Source organism: Aricia agestis, chromosome 13 (assembly GCF_905147365.1).
Source record: "Aricia agestis chromosome 13, ilAriAges1.1, whole genome shotgun sequence".
In the NCBI taxonomy this organism is placed as follows: Eukaryota; Metazoa; Arthropoda; class Insecta; order Lepidoptera; family Lycaenidae; genus Aricia; species Aricia agestis.
Window position 1 is genome coordinate 3,897,327 of NC_056418.1, and position 17,237 is coordinate 3,914,563.

Here is a 17,237-nt window from a genome sequence, read left to right on the forward strand (position 1 = left end):
GCCAGAAATTGTAAACTTTTGACGTACAGTTTTCTTTTTAGAAACAGCTGACATATGTCTGACACTGACAGTTGACATAACCTACAAACCGAGTCACTTTCGTTTCGTGAAGTTATGGCAGACGAAAACATTGCGATAAAAACAAAGGATACGAAAAATCCTAAACGTATTCCAAACAAGAAACATGCGATCAAAAAACGATTGCCTATTCGACCCATAGAAGGCGATAATGTTATATTTATAACGAAAAAAACTAATTTTAAGGTAAGGCAACCAATGTTTTCCCGACATTCTTCTTTACGACCAATTCATAGTCATAATAGCTACAGTATTATGATTTTACACAGACTTAACGTTCTAACATTGTTTAGGCGCAACTCGACAAATGCTGTGATATTTTATCTAAAGGAGAAAAGGAAATTGTGCTTCATGGATTAGGAGCCGCTATACAAAGATGTTGTAACCTGGCTCTTCAACTAGAGATTCTTTTTTCTGGAGCATGTAAGATAGAAGTTAACACAGGAACAGTGGATATTGTTGGTAAGTCAATCTTTAGCTGTCATATAATATTACACACTGATAAGTATACAATATTCATTAAATACTTACTTATTTGCTACACAGATGACTTGGAGCCTCTAACAGATGATGTCGATTACGGTACTCAAGTGAGGCACTCATCTTCCATTCACATCAGAATATTCAGGACTGCTATGCTAGGAGCCAATCAGTGAAAATGTTCTTTACAATTGGTGAAATTGTGCAGTGGATCGGACTTACCGTCTTTGAAATATGGATAAACTTAATTACTATAACAATATTTACTGCCCTACTAGCTCTTAAAATTGATGGAATAGTGAACAGTGCTTGGTGGACAATATTTGCCCCTCTATTTGTGAGTGATGCCATGAACGCATATTTCTGTTGCATTGTATGCATACGGATGACTTTAGAGAACTCTTATAAAGCTTCCATTTATAGGGCGTCATGGAGTGTTATATTTTTAGGTTTAACATTTGTTTTTAAATTTCTGCTATGTCGTAAGCTTCAAGGTGATTCTGCAATAGAATATAGTGAGGTTTTTGCCCCACTCTTTATCTTATTACAATTAATAGCAGTAAGAGCATGCCAGCTACATCAATAATATAAAACACATTTATAAATCTATAGGTATGTTAGTAAAATAAACCAATATTTAATGTGAAAATTGTTTTAATTAATTATTTATGTGTCAAAATTAGAAACTATACTATTTTTAACGAAACATACTAAATAAACCTCCCCTAGATTTCTTTTCGTCACCTCCAAAGTTAAAATTGAAGTTGCTCTGTTGAGTTTTATTCCCTGAAGTGGAAGCCTCGTCTGGTGTAGAAGGACCAAAGAATGAAAATCCCGTTTTTCGTAAACCTTAAAAAGAATAAGCATTAAATTAATAGGACAACCATATAAACAAATACATTAAATGTAGAAGTTTTAAATCAAAATGCCACTGTAGTTGTAAAATATAAAACCTGTTAAAAAGTTAGGGACTTCTTGAGAAGATACTTGGACATTATTTGCAGGGTTATCTTGTTCGTCCAAGTCGGCTTTTGGTGAAAGCAGCAAGCTGGAATCTGTATTTTTATTAGTAGTTAAACAAGATGTAAGTCACAATAACTGTTTGATGGTTTGCACCAAACAAGGCTTTAAATGTAAATTATTATTATTTACCTATACAGTGTGGAAAATCATTTTCATCTCCACCATAACCAGTGGTATCAAGTGAAGTATTTGATAGTTGTACAATACCATCAGCTCCGTGGTTGAACAGGAAACCTGATATTGCCATATTGTCCTTTTTCTCAGTGTTTTGTTCATTTTGCTAAAAAATGGTTTAAAATTAGATAATAAATTACAGGATTACACTACTGAAGAGATAACAAGATTTAATTTAAAACACAAAATTACTAGTTAATAGTTTGCATATTATAAATTTTAATGAATTCTACCTTTGGAGATTTTTTGACTACATTATTAGGTTCTTCTTTATCTTTATCTACGATTTCTATAATCTCAGAGGTATTGTTGGATAAATTTGCTTCCTCTTGTGTTTCTTTCTTATCATCAAAGAATTTCGATTTTATTTCCGATTTCTGAAACTTAATGGGAACATTTATTTTCTTGAACACTTTAGTCTTTAAGTAAATTATTATATTACATTTTAATACAATGTTTAACAATAAAATACGTACAGTACTTTGTACCATCGGCTTCTTAGTATAAACAAACTGTGGTGAAAGATCAAGCTTATGCTTTTTCAGTATTGTATCTTTAATTTTTTCAAAACTTCTGTCGCTTTCTCCACTTTTGACTAGTTCTATATCTCCCTCATCATCTTTATTGGATGTATCTAGTTCTTTTATGGATGTGTCGGTGGTATCTACTTCCATAGTCTCATTTTTCTGGGTGCCCTAAAAGATCATTTCAAATAAAATTTTAAATCTATTTAACATGATATATATTATCAGTGTAATTGAAAAACTTTGATACTTCTGTTACATCCAAAAATTGTGAAGGTGGTCCAATTAAAGATGATGGCTTAGGAGTAGAATCTATTTCTTCCAATTCCTCAAGTTTCTTGTCCTCCTTTACCTGAGCAGTTAAATATTTTAAAGAAATGTTGCACTTTAAATAATAATTTTACTATCATCATTTTTACATACAGTGTTAGATGGACCGCTATCGTCTGCATTACGTGGAGATATAACTTCAAAAACGTTAACATCTCTCAAAGAGTTCTTCTTAACATTTGCTAATATTTCTTTGGTTTCGTTTTCATTTATCTTTATATCATCTAGTATGTGAATCAATTTCTTTTCAGAGTAATTCTTTGGTGTATTTAAATTATTGTCAATAAGAATCATTTTGTAATCATTATTTTGGACAGTTGATGCTACTGCATCTCTTTCTGTTTGCGTATTCAATTGTGATTGATTTTGATTTATAACATTAACTTTCGAATTAAAAGAATCACATTTCTTTATCTGAAATATAAAGATACTTTAATTAGTGGGTATACTGTATTTTTCGCACTTTACTAAAGGAGTTTGAAGATACAATACCTTATTTAGCTTATCAGTAAGTAGATCAAAATCAATGTTGCTCAATTCCAGTTTTGGTAGCTAAAATATTTACAAAATTAAGTAACTGAAAGTGGCTTATTGTTTTTATTATTATTAATTTCAAATTTTAATTTATTTTAATAATAACCTACCATACTGTCCGCGTCGTCCTGGTTTCTTGTAGAATCTCTATTTGCATTTAATTTGCTTATTGATTTATCTATTTTAGCTTCAGATAAAGTGGCATTTATATCTTCGTTGCTGTCTTTGATTGCTTTATTTAACTCTTTTATCTTTTCAGATTTCTCTTGTATTAGCAGCAACGTTTTCGGACGTTCGTTAACCAAATAGTTTGCCAATTCTATTACTAATTTTCTATCTTGGTTAGCTAGTTTCATTTTCTTTTCATTTATTTCATGGTTGAGCTTTTGAGAATCATTAATTAGGTGATCAATGTTTTGCTTTATCGTAATCGTTAGATTTTTTGTTTCAAGATAATGTTTTATAAACGGAATATTTTCGTATTTCGTCTTTGCCTCTTGCCACATATCTTCATATTTTTTTATACCAGTTTTCACCCTTTCAAGTATATCACTTTTTCTTTCTTTGGACAAAAATAGATCCTTTTGTAGTTCAACATTTGCTGTTTTAATAGTTTCCAGAGCAGTGATCGAGCTATAATTGTTTTATAAACGTTAAAATATAAGATATTACTCAATTATTAAATTATATAAGTATTTAATATTACTTAGTACTTTATAGGATCCCATACGTCTCATTCCAGCGATAAGTAAATTCAAGTGACGCGACCGATTGGCCGCCGAATAAATATTACATACTTACTAATCATAATATTAGGTACATACTAATATAACGCAGTGTTAACTATTCAAAGTCCGCTGCCGTTGTCTGTCATGACACGTTTTCAAATTGCCAGACAAAGACAAGCAGAAGTTTTTCGTATTCGCTGTTTAAATATTTTTAGTGACTGAGAAGGTGATAAGCGATTTACTAAATATTGTTTTTATTTCACTTCAAGTTAAAGTGGATACAGAATCTTAGTTACAAAAACCTTTTAATTTTCTGTTCGGCAATTCGTATTTCCGTCTCCAGTTTTAAATTTCCATTGTTGATAAAATTACAAACTTCTTTCTGATGATCTGACTGTTTACGCAATTTAGTAACTAGTAGCGATTGAGCTGTAATGAATTAAAGAATTAATAATTTCTTATAGAGGTGTTTCATAATTTTGTGCTTGATTAGCTTTATTATTATTTTATTATGATCAACATAATATTAAATAAACATACTTTAGATCAAAGTGGTCATTATAGTAAGTCTGTCCTGTGATAGTTTACTTCTTTTTCTTTAACTAACTACATAGACTTAGATGAATGATTGGCCTCGCGCTCGCGCTACGACGCGCGTGCGAGACCAATCATTTATTTAAGTACATAGATATTAGATACTATGAAAAAAGGGAGCGGCATTTTATAATAAGTACCTATACATTTTAAATTTTAATTCAATAAAGAAGACCATAAAAATAATTGTGTGTAACCTTTTATACATTGAGTTGTGAGGATAATTTTTAACTGTGATTCATCAACTGCGCTCGCAATGCTTTCCAAAGCTTGTACTTCTTTAGAATCGGTCATTATTAAAAAAAATCTCAAGTTTATATTCAGTAAAACATTAAAATTTATTTTTACAAATTTCAATTATGGCGGGAACACAAGGCGGGAAATATTTTTTTTAATCACTGATGATGTGACCAAAGATGTGACAGTATAGAGCAATGAGGTTATATCTTCAATTCTTGTATATAATATGTATATATATAATTGGAATCTCGAAATCGGATCCAACGATTTTCATGAAATTTAGTACGGTATATAGGGGGTTTCCGAGGCGATAAATCGATCTAGCGATAATACACGAATAAAATGACATTTTCCAGAAATGATCATTTTTATAAAATGTCATTTTATTCGTGTTTTATCGAATACCGAGCAAAGCTCGGTCAAATAGCTAGTAATATACTAATCTGTGGTATAGAGTATAGACAGAATATAACTATAGTCCGTCAAGAAAGTGAAGAAATAAAAAAGTGGCAACATTGTAGTGACATCCCTTTTTTCTTAGATTGATTTGAAAGGGATGACACTACGATGTTGCTACTTGTTAATTTCTTCACTTTCTGTACAGACTATTGTCAAATGTGTGTTTTGTATACAAAAAACACATTTGACAGCTTGACGCAATGAGTTTCTAAAATACTAGAGTAGCAATGTCTTACAAAAGATTCTCAGAAATGCGTAACCACTTTTTTGTTCAAAAGACAATGTCAAGTCATATATTCGTTATGTCATTATGTATGTGAGATATGCCTGCAGGCATCTTCGAAGTGGCAACGCGTTGCTACCGTAAACTTCCAATCTAGTTACGTTAGTAACATAGAATATCATTGGCTTGACGCTCCGCTTCGCAGTCGCCTGGTCGCGTAAGTTTGGCCTAAGCTTTAATCGTAGTGTCATGCCTTTCAAATCAATCTAAAAAAAAAGGGATGACATTACGATGTTGCATAGACTTAATATATACTGTCGTAGGTTTATGCGATATTTCGATTATACGTATGTTGATTTATTGTACTGGTGAAAAAATAATCCTGTATATTACTGCAATGTTAATAAAATAATCATATGGCAAATTTGGATTGCAAATTTTCAAAAAATATACTTGATCATTGGATAAATTTTTATATTTGCATGTTACACACACAGAATCAGCTGGTATAAGGAAAAAAAAAGGATCAAAATGTTTTATTCCAATTACCCCGGTATTGCTAGAGTCAATTTATTTTTGCCATCAGATTCTGGTAAACCTATCCATACTAATATTATAAATGCGAAAGTGTGTCTGTCTGTCTGTCTGTCCGTCTGTCTGTCTGTTACCTCTTCACGCCCAAACCGCTGAACCGATTTTGCTGAAATTTGGCATGGAGATACTTTGAGTCCCGGGAAAGTACATAGGCTACTTTTTATCCCGGAAAAATGTACGGTTCCCGCGCGATAAACGAGTTTTGGCGCAACGGAGTTGCGGGCGTCATCTAGTAATTTATAAAATACTAGATGACTCCTGCAACTCAGTTGAACCAAAATTCGTTGTTAGCGCGGGAACCGTATATTTTATGTATCCTATGTCCTTTTCAGGTGTTCAAAGTATCTATATACCGTTCAACATAATCGGTTTAATACTAAATAACAATAACAAATGAATATTATTTGAATTTTCTTGAATAGTCTTGTAAGACCTGAAATTCTACATTGATCTATAAAAGTACCTAACCATTATTCTCCATTTCAATTCTCCAAAATTTGTAATAATCACCAAAGACAATATTATGTCAGGTCAGGTATCTTTTCAGCTGTACTGTACAGCAACTTTTGGTAGTTGAAGTAATTTTTAACAACAATGTCAATACAAGGTTATAATTCTATGATTTTTAATAGTTGAATATTGTAATTGGTGTAATATTAAATAAAACAATTTATTTAAATACCTAAAATTTATTTAACAAAATAGTGTCATACAGTTATTTAAAATAACAGACGTAAATGATAATTTTTAATACAGCCTAGCATCCTAATTAACCAGGTACATTTTAAAAATTTATGCCTCAACAAAATATATAAAAAACTTATAAGAACAAACACGACGAATGCAGCACGAACTACGAAGGAATGTTGGCTATATCTAGTGAACACCCCGCACACATATACTGTCAACTGACACCATGACACGCTGTGTCCGTACCATTCACGTTGGCAGTGTATACTAGCACCTCTGCTGCTTAACGTATCACGAAAACTGGTTTAACATACTAATAATACTGATCGCCAAATAATAATTTATAATTAATTTAGATTTAATATTGCCAACCACTCACAACTAGAACATGAACTCGTTTGAGATAATTTTTACAATATTATAATAGAACATGTTCCAACTGCCAGCAGCCGTTCTCATAAATTATAAAATATCATGTCTTCATTCGTAACGCACATAATATTTCATTTACATTCTGTCATATACATAAAAGTAAAATAGCTTTACATTTAGGATCACTACATTGGTCTCGTGTACACTATTAGCTTTGGCTTCAGTTACTGGGTTTCAGGTTTGAGACGGATTCAATACAGATCATTCGTCGAAATGCACAACTCTAATTATTTTACATCCGCATCGGAACTTAATTTTAAATGAACATCTAACGAGAACTAATCTAGGAATGTTTCGATTTTGGACATCAACATAGAAACCGACGAGACAAAATTTGAAATCATACCTTTCGTAGTCATTAAAAGTAATACTTAACATAAACACTACCTACTGTATCCCGTCGAAGGACGACGAGTTTACGAGCGACGCGTTTTGTACTGCCAACATTCACTAGGTGCGACCGACGCGCGTTCACGAGGCCGGGGGAGGGGGCGGGGCCTCGACGACGCCGCTCGGCGAGGCCGAGGCGGGAGGGGCGGGCCGCCGGGCGGGATCGCCCTCGGACGCCCGCCACATCGAGGGAGGCGCCGGCCGCTCGAGGGGGCCGCTCCCAAGATTACACTCCAAACGAAAACTCATCGGTCGAACGTCACTCCGACGCGATCGGGCGCGGTTCGATCACACGAGGTCCACACGCGGCGCGGCGCTCATTAACTGTAGGGCTGCAGGATCTCCGTGAGCAGGCGCTTGAGCGAGTCGACGCCGGTGAGGAAGCCGCAGTCGGGCCCGTGGTGCGGCGTGGCGGTCGCGAGCGGCGACTCAGCGGCGGCGCCCGCGTACGCCGTGTGCGCGAAGTCGATCATGCGGATGTCAACGCGCTCATCCTCGCGGCTGGCGCGCACCCGCTTGCCACCCTCGTCCGCCTCGTCCGTCTCGCCGCGCCACGACTCGCCGCTCGCGGACGAGTACGCCATCCAGCTGTCAGCCGAGTCCGGCGACGGCGGCGCGCGCGGCGGCGACCCGCCCGCCTCGCCGTCCTCGTACCCGCCCATCGTCTCCTCCGAGTGGACGAGGGGCTCGCGGCGGTCGTCGATCTCGTCGTTCAGCGTCGACATGTCAAAGTGGCCGGAGGGGGCGGCGGCGGCGGCGGCGGCGCAGGGTGCGGGGGCGACTTCGACGTCCCCCTCGTAGACGATGAGCAGCGAGCAGGAGTAGAAGCGGTAGCTGGTCTGCTTGGCGACAGCGCGGCGCAGCGCGTCCAGGTGGCGCAGCACCTGACGCACGACGCGCGCGCGGAGGCCGCCGCCCGCCGCGAAGAAATCACGCAGGGCCTCGCGCAGTCCGCTCTCGGTGAGCGCGCGCCCCCAGTACTTGTCGCGTCGCACGCACGCGCCCGTCTCACCGACGAACACCTAAAAAATCAAACAACATTATTTATTTGATGTTTACAAAGATATATAAAGAAAACGATGATCTCATTCAAAACAGAAGATAAGAGTGCCAAATATATAAAGATAACAATAAATACATTTGGGGACGTTATAAACTAAGTATATCAAATATCAATCAAGTATAAGTTATCAGGGTATACTACTTGCGACAGACAGAATTATTCATACGCTTTTATAATATAATAATAACTAAGATTGGCGCCATTGGGCCCTCCGCCTAATAGCCATCAACTGACCTGCATGCCGCACAGTCTGACGCCGAGCGTGGCGGAGGTGCTCGCGGCGCACTTGGCGATCTGCTTGCTGCGCTTCTCCGCGCTGGCGTCGTCGCCGTGCTGTCGCGTGCCCATCTTGAGGTCGAGCACGCACGGCCGCCGGTACGACCACGTTATATTCTCCATCATCAGGAAATCTACGAGCCATCATCATCGTCAGTACTCTACACTTCGAGGACTACAAAACATTGTGTGTTTGACAGATAAAAATCGATAAGATTTTAAGCGTAAAGCGGGCCGTCAGAATCCGCCATTTTGTTATAGCAACAAAATGGCGGATACCGTAGATATGCAAAGATCCGCCATATTTTTACCTGTACAGAAAAGCTATAGCTAAAATTCCCGCTCATTTGTTGTTAAAATTTTTATTTGCCAAACAAATGTCATAGCAATATACAGTAAGCGCTATGAAACTGTTACAATGAGCATATTCACTTGAACAATAAATACTGAAAATATGTTTTGAGTTACCTCAAATTTTGCCTGGAAAGTAATCCACGACACTCACAATGAATTACTGGCTTAGTTGTGAATAATATATAAAAAAACACGAGTCTTTAGAACCAGACGTTTATACAACATTTAAACTCTTTCAAAACTCAACTTACATTGTTTATTAGAATTGTCCATATGAGCAATGCTCTTAAGAACTTCACTAGCATTGCCATTTCGGTGTACTTTAAATCTGCAAAAGAGACGATACAATTATAGATAACTCCATATAAGGGGCTTAAATAAAATAAATAATGAGCTGCAGCCCAACAAACTATTTAACCATGCATGACTAAATAAAATGAACCAATCAGAAAACACTTTTGAATAGCCAATTACTCGGTAGCATAAAATTTCAAAATGGCGTCGACAGCGACCTCAAAATGGCCACCGACACTCTCAATCAGGTCGAACAGTTTGTCGGGCTGTCGTTAATTTGGCGTTACGTTAATTTAATTGCAATTAAATATCATTACCACTCGTCCACGATGCAAGTCACATTCTGGGCCCGCTGTGAATGGGTCGTGCATCGTTCGCGTTAGTTATTATTATTGCGATGGTATGATAAAATGGCGACGCCTGGGCCGGGTATTCTGAAATATGATAAAGGACACATGACAAGTGTCGAGTAAATCCCGCGTGCGAGCGAGCACGCTATACGCACTTGAACACGTCGTCTCGTTTTCTCTTGCCGCCCAACGACTGCTTTCGCCCGTTCTCGTCGCGAAAACACGGCGAATACCGCTTGTCCAATTTCGTGCCACCCATGTGTGAGGCCTGCATCACGCCTGAAACAAACGGCCGAACCATCACTCACGGCTACCACTCGACGAGCGCATACAGAATGTTAGTCTTATACAATGATTTAAACATCTGCAAAATCAATAACAATTTGGGTTACCGAGTAACAAGGTTTTTACAGTGATCTAAAGTATAATACAAGATTTTGATATGTCTACGTGGTAGTAACTCGCTAGTCGTGCAAGTTGCCAGCGTTAAAATTAATGAAAAGTGAGAAATTACGGTAGCGATATTTATAAAGGGTTTGTATATCTTTGGTTGTGTATGTGGATGCGTTTTTTTTATTGTGTGTATGTGTGTGTGTTGATGTGAGTGTGTGGCTCGACAACTGGCGACCGACCGGTGGCGACGACTCCACTTGCTTTTCAAGCATTTTGTGCTTGCCGCTAATGTGGCCGGTGGCAACTGCCACGAGACAATAATATTTGAAAAACGAATCTCAACATCGTCAGCCACTAGTCACTCACCTTACGCCGAGCCTGTATGTATATCGTGGATGTAGGTTTAGATAAAGGTTTACAAACCCATATAGAAAAATTACCGCTAGGGGCGCTATTAGGGGCGGTAGTGTGGTGAGCCGCCGTGGTCGCTCCGCCCGCCGCAGCGCCGCAACCCTTGCGACAACAACGAAACTAATATTGTGTTCCTCACCCCTTACCCCGCGCTCGCACACCCTGACACACTCAATCCTGCCATCCTCTTAATTAAATATTAATTGGTAGCAGCATTTAACTGTATTTTCAATTGGGCATTTTGGCTTACTATAAAATGAAGTTGAGAGTCTTTCACCAAAAAAAACTATACTCGGCGCGGCGAACCTTGATCCCTAGACACTGACAGTTAATAACATTGTAATGGCGTCACCATTAAATTAGGATCATATTGGATGTGTCTAAAAATGCCATTTATAAATTTTACGTAGCTTTATGCCATTACAATGATATTACATTAGAACTTTTAACAATCTTAACATTTACAAGAAATTATCTCAATCTGAATTTACGTTTACGTCCTGCAAAACTTACCTCATCACACAACGTAAGTTTTGCAGGACGTAAACGTAATTTCAGGTTGAGATAATTTCTTGTAAATGTTAGGAATTGTTAAAAGTTCCAACGGAATATCATTGTAATGGCATAAAGCTACGTAAAATTTATAAATGGCATTTTTAGACAGCTCTAATATGATCCTAATTTAATGGTGACGCCATTACAATGTTATTAACTGTCAGTGTCATAGGGACCAAGGTTCGCCGCGCCGAGTATATGTTATATTTTAACTCTCATTTTGACTCTATCTAAACAATTTGGATGGCGGGTTTGATCTTTCACACATCCCATCCACACATATAATATCAATGATAATCACGATCATGAGCAATAAGGAGAGTTGGGTAACATTTAACCAACAATAACATAAAAAATCTTATCTGAAAATCAACATCGATAACACAAGCCGTTACGTTATTACCGTGACGCAAAACAGTTTCGTGTGCCGATAAAACGTTAAAAAAACACATCATAAACAATCTACAAACTTCCTTACTGCTCGATACAATTGATAGGCTAAATAAAAACGTAGACAATATTAAAAATAAAATTATAAAGAAATAAATAGATGTCGATGCAATTAATGGTAATGATGCAATCAGCGATAATCTCAAAAGTGAAAAGCGGACCAGGCAACACGGTCGGCGGCCATGTTGGATGCTCACCTTTATATCTGGGTACGAAGCTCTGGATGTCCTCGGGAATGTTCTGGTAGAAATGCAGCTCCCTGATGTTGAGCGGCTTGATGACTGTGCTGTCGTTCAGCACCAGGAGTCGAGTGTGACCCCCCACCTGAAAGTTGATGATCAGAAATTAGAATTACAAGAATTACATACTTCAGAAGTATTTGATATTTCCAAAATAACATTTAGCCTATGTTACTCGTGGATAATGTACTTAGCTTTCGAATGGTGAAATAATTTTTCAAATCGGTCCATAGTTTCGGAGCCTATTCAATTTAAACAAACAAACAAAAATCCAATTTTTCCTCTTTATATAATAATAATATTAATGTAGGTGTAGACAGTGTATTGCTCGGCTAGAGAGCCCACATCGAATTTTGGAAAAGGATTTTCAGCTTTTAACGCATAATGAATGAATCGTGGTAGTTGTAACTACCTGTAATCTTTATTTCGGAGTACGAAAAACAAAAAATATTTTCAAGGACCAACAAATCAAATATAAGCAGTACAAACTGACTAAAATTAGCATAGACATGATATTCAATTTCCCTAAATAATATAATTTGAACCAATTTGATAAGCTCACGAAAATTGCATAACTCAAGAAATATAAATAAGAGTGATAATAAAATGTATAAATATTATTTAGCTTGAATATGATGATAGAGTTTATAAAATGCCTAGTAACGACACATTTTCCTCGGTTCGAAAGGAACATAAATATTGTTTCTGACGAGATAAATGTTTTGATAGGGCTATTGTTAAGAGGCACGTGTTTTGTCTACACGTGTTTGAAGATATAAATCAATATTCACTCAAACAAAGGCAACACAGACTGATATAAAATCGAAAGTTAAAGGTCTTTAATCATATTATGATCTTGAATAACATTATTATCAATTATCATCCATATTTTTCAGCAATAAATACAGTAATTATTGCAATTGCAATAATAATATTAGAAGTTATAATGAAGGTTCAAAATCAAATAAGCATTTATAGAGTTTTACTACTCTAAAAATGCCTATTTGATTTCGAGCATTCTAGATACAACAAAGAAACTTCATGAGTATAAAGGAGCTCCACCGAGCCACGTGTTACATAAATCATATAGACGTGCGTACTAGGTATTTCTAAACGAGCCGATTTCGTCACCGAGTGAGGTAATAACTGCGACATTGAAAACGATAAGGGAGCTTGTACCTACAATACACGAATAGTTAGTCAACGAACCTACATGAAATTAAATTGAGAAAAGCAATAACTTCCTAAATACTGTACCTAAATATTATTGTCGGAAATGCAAACTATTTCGTAGGTACTTTATTTTCCTAAATTAAGTAGTTCTAGAATTCGTAAGAATTGTGTCGTAACCGTGCAGTTCCAAAAAAACTGTTGCTATATAATATATCAACCGACAAATATTAGTCATTAAATTGTATCAAACAATGCCAAACATTTGTCGTACAATCAAAATAATTGGCTAATTACGCGTTGAGTTAAAGATGGCAGACAATGCGGTAGTTTAGCTGTCGACAAACTCTAGTGATAGATTCTTTGGCGAATATTCTTCATCAAATCTATACTAATATTATAATTCTGCAGAGTTTGTTAGTTTGTTTGTTTGTTTGTTTGAACGCTCTAATCTCAGGAACTACTGGTCCGATTTGAAAAATTCTTTCAGTGTTAGATAGCCTACTGATCGAGGAAGGCTATAAGCTATATTTTATCACGCTAAGACTAATAGGAGCGAAGAAATAGTGGAAAATGTGGAAAAAACGGGGAAAATTATATAAAAGGGCTTATTTGAACGCGCTAATCTCAGGAACTACTGGTCTGATTTAAAAAATTCTTTCAGTGTTAGATAGCCTATTTATCGAGGAACGCCATAAGCTATATTTTATTATTCTACGACTAATAGGAGGTAAGAAATAGAGGAAAGTGTGGAAAAAACGGGGGAAATTATATGAAATTGCTTATTATCTTAAGATTCTTAAAAACTACTGGAGCAATTTTTATGTTATTTGGCAAACATGAAGAATAGACCACGTTAAGGGATGTCCCTTAACGTGGTCTATTCTTCATGTTCTAGCCTATTTTTATTTGCGGAAAAATGTACGGTCGCGAGAAATTCCTAAATTACGCAAGCGAAGCCGCGCGGAACATCTATATATAATAAAATCGTAGGAAAGTCAATGCTGTACATTGAATATTTTTGTACAATAAATAATACTTGGGACTGATCTACAATACTAACGCGGACGAAGTCGCGGGCAACAGCTAGTTTAGAAATAATTAATGAATTTTATTGGATACCTTGCACAAAACGAAAATTTCCGACAGAACCGGTTGTCAGATGCAAATGCAAAATAGAATTTATTATTGTTGCATTTATCATACCAGGAAACAATATAAAATCACCCTGCGCAGAAGTTTACCACCTGAAGTACAATCTTGTAGGTAACAAAAAAATGCAAAGAAGTATATACGGTTAGCGGTTACATAATTGTTTGATCAATTCAGGTAAGTTACAAAGGGACAGGTAAGAGTCCCCAAACCGATAAGTCAGGTGGACATTGCTTTCACAAAGAACATTGTCACAGCAGGTAATAAAAGGATTGAATAAACTTGTAATGTAACAAATAACAAAGAATTAAGAAAGTTTTATAATAATGTATAATTCTAATTAAAGAGGAAAAACAATCAGAAAGTATTTACGTAAGAGATTTTATTACTTCATGGCTCAAGTTACTTGTTGTTAGTGTATTTACAGCGGATAATCGATTTGGACACAGTGACGTTAACACAAGCACGTGCCTTCAGCTGCAGCTGAAAAATGCACATCTTTACTCCACGTAAATCAATAAAGGGTGTAACAACACTAAGACATAATGCTTTGGGGTGTGAATGGGACCCCTATATAGAGTTAATTGTAAAAGTAGTAGCGCTGAAAGAGTTAACTTTTTTTTTTCTTTTGTATGGGAAAATTCATGACGCTCGAGCCGCTTGCCTATACAAATCACATTTTTTTTTGTGATTTGTATGGGCAAGCGGCTCACCTTTACTGTTTCAGCGCTGCTACTTTCACAGTAAACTTTGTACAAGGGACACATACACACCTTAAAGTATTATCACTTACTTTTGTTACACCTTTTATACTATGGATACTTTAAACATTTAACCAGATTGCGCTTCCGCTCAAATAGGCATGATGACTATTTTTTTTTATCGGTAATTGAAGGACACTTAAAAAATAGAAACATCGTTGAAAGAATGACTCTGATAGCTTAAAAATTCACCAAGATATGACAATTCAAATATCTCATAAAAAAGACCTGCCCGAAACGCTCCATACAAAGTGCTACGAAAGACTGACGTCAGTCTTTCGTAGTTTGTACGCATCGGGAGACAACTTTGTTCGACAGGTATATTAAATATTGCGTTTATGAAAGTGGTTTCATAACAAAAGTTGCTTTTAATTGCATAAGTTATCAATTTGTATACAAATATTATGAAATTTAATTGAAAAAAAAAATCGACTTGAATATCCAACTATAAAAACGCATAACAAAAAAAATACAAATGCTATCAAGCTGAAATTTTGGGAACACTTATTTTGTACCGTGATTTCTTTATTTTATTAACAAAATTCGCTAATCTTTGACCTTGTCATCATCCCTATTGATACGAAAGGTCTCACGATTTAACGATTTCAAGTGTAGGAGGTCACACATTGACCGTGACGAGAATACGCCCAATGGCATCCTTCTCTAAACACAAGAGCAACGAACTCAAACCTTCCAGATGCTTCCACTACCTGAACCAAAGGTTGATAAAGGCAAATCCTTTATCAATTTGACATTTGCAAGGCGATCAACTCAATTGAACAAAAAAAAAGTATTAAAAGCTTCGCGATCGGCCATGACCTCTACGTATACGTAGAACCCCGCAACTTATTAAATATTAAAATCCATTGGTGATGATCAAGAGCAACTACGTGACCTCATTTGGGAGACTCACGAGTGCCAAAAATTCCACATAATAAATTACAATCTAGAAATTTTAAATGACATATTTCCAAAAGTTGAGTACATATATCAACCACCTTTTTGTCTGCAAGGTGAATATACAATTTGACATTAACACGTAGTGCACAAAGAACGTGTTTCACCTAAAGGTTTCAAACGCTGTCTAAATGCCAGGCGAAGGCAGCTCAAATTGTTCACGTTAAAGTCAAACGATTCAACGACAAAGAAATAAAAGAACCGTTTAAAATAACTTAGAAAGAACTTCCCAGGTACGTAATGGGTACATTAATCACTGATGAAAAAGTGATCAATGCATGTTACCTAGCGGAATACGGACAAAAACGCGAACGTTAATTTTTCCGTTAACAATTTTCCTTGTTTCTACGTCTACGTGCTCTAACATAGTGCATGTGATCATTCAAGTACTATGAACAAAGAACTCCGACACTGTTACCTTGGCAGCAACATACACTGTAGATATAACTGCATTCTTGTTCAATTAAAGGTCTATTGATAACCAATTAAAATATGGAATAGTATGTCACGTTAATCAAATAGTTGTTTAGTAAGTCATGAATAATTGTACTTTTGAAATAGGAGCAGAGTCGCCAGAGGATAAAGCAGCAATACTTCAGGTGCAAATGAAAAGTTATAGCACACATTCACGTGAAACGCCTCAATTCGTCGTAAACATGGAACCACTTTCGATAGCACTCATTTTGTGCGAGAACATTCGAAAGTAAATACGCCGTAACCCTGACGTTCTCAACAGAATATTTGTTCACGTCGATGTTTTATCGAGACGTCTCAAAGATAAGAATAATAAATAAATGTATACAAATACGGGGGGTTAATGACTTGGAATGAAACAACAGAGGTAGCTTAATGCAGTCGGGACTGCAAGCGAAAACCCCTTTTATTCATCCTTTGTTAAATGTCCTCCTCGAGAGTCAAAACCGGTATATTGAACGAAGAATATACAAAGAGAGGTAAAGAATAAATAGAGAAGTTCAATTTGCATAATACTCAACGAAATAATCTGCGCCGTAAAATTGCCATGTAAATATTTACGTAAGATTAGAATATAGAATCCACAACTGGCACGTTAACCCGAGGAGAATTTTCGCAAAACAAAAACATGGTACGAAACAGACTTCTCGTGCAAACATATCGTATTTGCCACTGCCGTGTGCTATTTGCAGCCAGTCTAAATAAAGTTACACCAATGATAATTACAACATGTTAAAATGGTGGATGCAGATTTTAATGTTCATGTTTATGGCCTTCGTAATAGAGACATGAAACGTGACGATACAAACAACGACGTAGTAATTCTTTACGGCTGTATTTGATCA

The 17,237-nt window shown here is 36.4% G+C and overlaps 3 protein-coding genes across 9 annotated transcripts in view; 1 reads left to right on the forward strand and 2 right to left on the reverse strand.

Annotated features, from left to right (window-relative positions):
* The first annotated feature begins 83 nt into the window (after positions 1–83).
* LOC121733462 (transmembrane protein 203-like) lies at positions 84–1,207 on the forward strand. 2 transcript variants are annotated; one of them, XM_042123733.1, is made up of 3 exons: positions 84–264; positions 372–540; positions 625–870. In XM_042123733.1, the coding sequence occupies exons 1-3, from the start codon at positions 115–117 to the stop codon at positions 732–734; spliced, it is 429 nt and encodes a 142-aa protein (XP_041979667.1). In that variant the 5' UTR covers positions 84–114; the 3' UTR covers positions 735–870. The 2 variants fall into 2 exon arrangements, with proteins under 2 accessions (XP_041979667.1, XP_041979668.1); XM_042123734.1 differs by lacking the exon at positions 84–264 and having other exon boundaries at positions 403–540; positions 625–1,207.
* Positions 1,205–4,772, reverse strand: LOC121733460 (uncharacterized protein PFB0765w-like). Of its 3 annotated transcripts, none has more exons than XM_042123727.1 (11): positions 4,663–4,772; positions 4,174–4,300; positions 3,254–3,776; positions 3,102–3,161; positions 2,703–3,023; positions 2,530–2,631; positions 2,232–2,450; positions 1,989–2,132; positions 1,711–1,861; positions 1,512–1,613; positions 1,205–1,407 (listed from the first exon to the last, which is right to left on the reverse strand). In XM_042123727.1, exons 1-11 carry the CDS (start codon positions 4,757–4,759, stop codon positions 1,256–1,258), a joined length of 1,998 nt encoding a protein of 665 aa, XP_041979661.1. In that variant the 5' UTR covers positions 4,760–4,772; the 3' UTR covers positions 1,205–1,255. The 3 variants fall into 3 exon arrangements, with proteins under 3 accessions (XP_041979661.1, XP_041979659.1, XP_041979662.1); XM_042123725.1 differs by having other exon boundaries at positions 1,206–1,407; positions 1,989–2,138; XM_042123728.1 differs by lacking the exon at positions 4,174–4,300 and having other exon boundaries at positions 1,207–1,407; positions 1,989–2,138; positions 4,663–4,727.
* A 1,885-nt stretch (positions 4,773–6,657) lies between these two features.
* Positions 6,658–17,237, reverse strand: part of LOC121733461 (inositol hexakisphosphate kinase 3) — a 62,908-nt gene continuing 52,328 nt past the window's right edge. For 3 of the 4 annotated variants that reach the window (XM_042123732.1, XM_042123731.1, XM_042123730.1), the window contains 5 exons: positions 11,837–11,963; positions 9,986–10,109; positions 9,438–9,514; positions 8,791–8,966; positions 6,659–8,515 (listed from right to left, as the gene is read on the reverse strand). In XM_042123732.1, coding sequence (XP_041979666.1) covers positions 7,814–8,515; positions 8,791–8,966; positions 9,438–9,514; positions 9,986–10,109; positions 11,837–11,963 — 1,206 coding nt within the window. In that variant the 3' untranslated portion in view covers positions 6,659–7,813. Of the gene's footprint in view, positions 8,516–8,790; positions 8,967–9,437; positions 9,515–9,985; positions 10,110–11,836; positions 11,964–17,237 lie in introns of all 4 variants that reach the window. The other variant, XM_042123729.1, reaches the window with a different exon arrangement.

Excerpts from the sequence above, each read along its gene's own strand:
- LOC121733462 (XM_042123733.1), top strand. The coding sequence starts at position 115 with ATGGCAGACGAAAACATTGCGATAAAAACAAAGGATACGAAAAATCCT. Across the intron at positions 265-371 it reads CGAAAAAAACTAATTTTAAG|GCGCAACTCGACAAATGCTG; the intron begins GTAAGGCAACCA and ends AACATTGTTTAG. Across the intron at positions 541-624 it reads AGGAACAGTGGATATTGTTG|ATGACTTGGAGCCTCTAACA; the intron begins GTAAGTCAATCT and ends TTTGCTACACAG.
- LOC121733460 (XM_042123725.1), bottom strand. The coding sequence starts at position 4,759 with ATGACCGATTCTAAAGAAGTACAAGCTTTGGAAAGCATTGCGAGCGCA. Across the intron at positions 1,862-1,988 it reads TAGTCAAAAAATCTCCAAAG|CAAAATGAACAAAACACTGA; the intron begins GTAGAATTCATT and ends ACCATTTTTTAG. Across the intron at positions 1,614-1,710 it reads TGATTTTCCACACTGTATAG|ATTCCAGCTTGCTGCTTTCA; the intron begins GTAAATAATAAT and ends ATAAAAATACAG.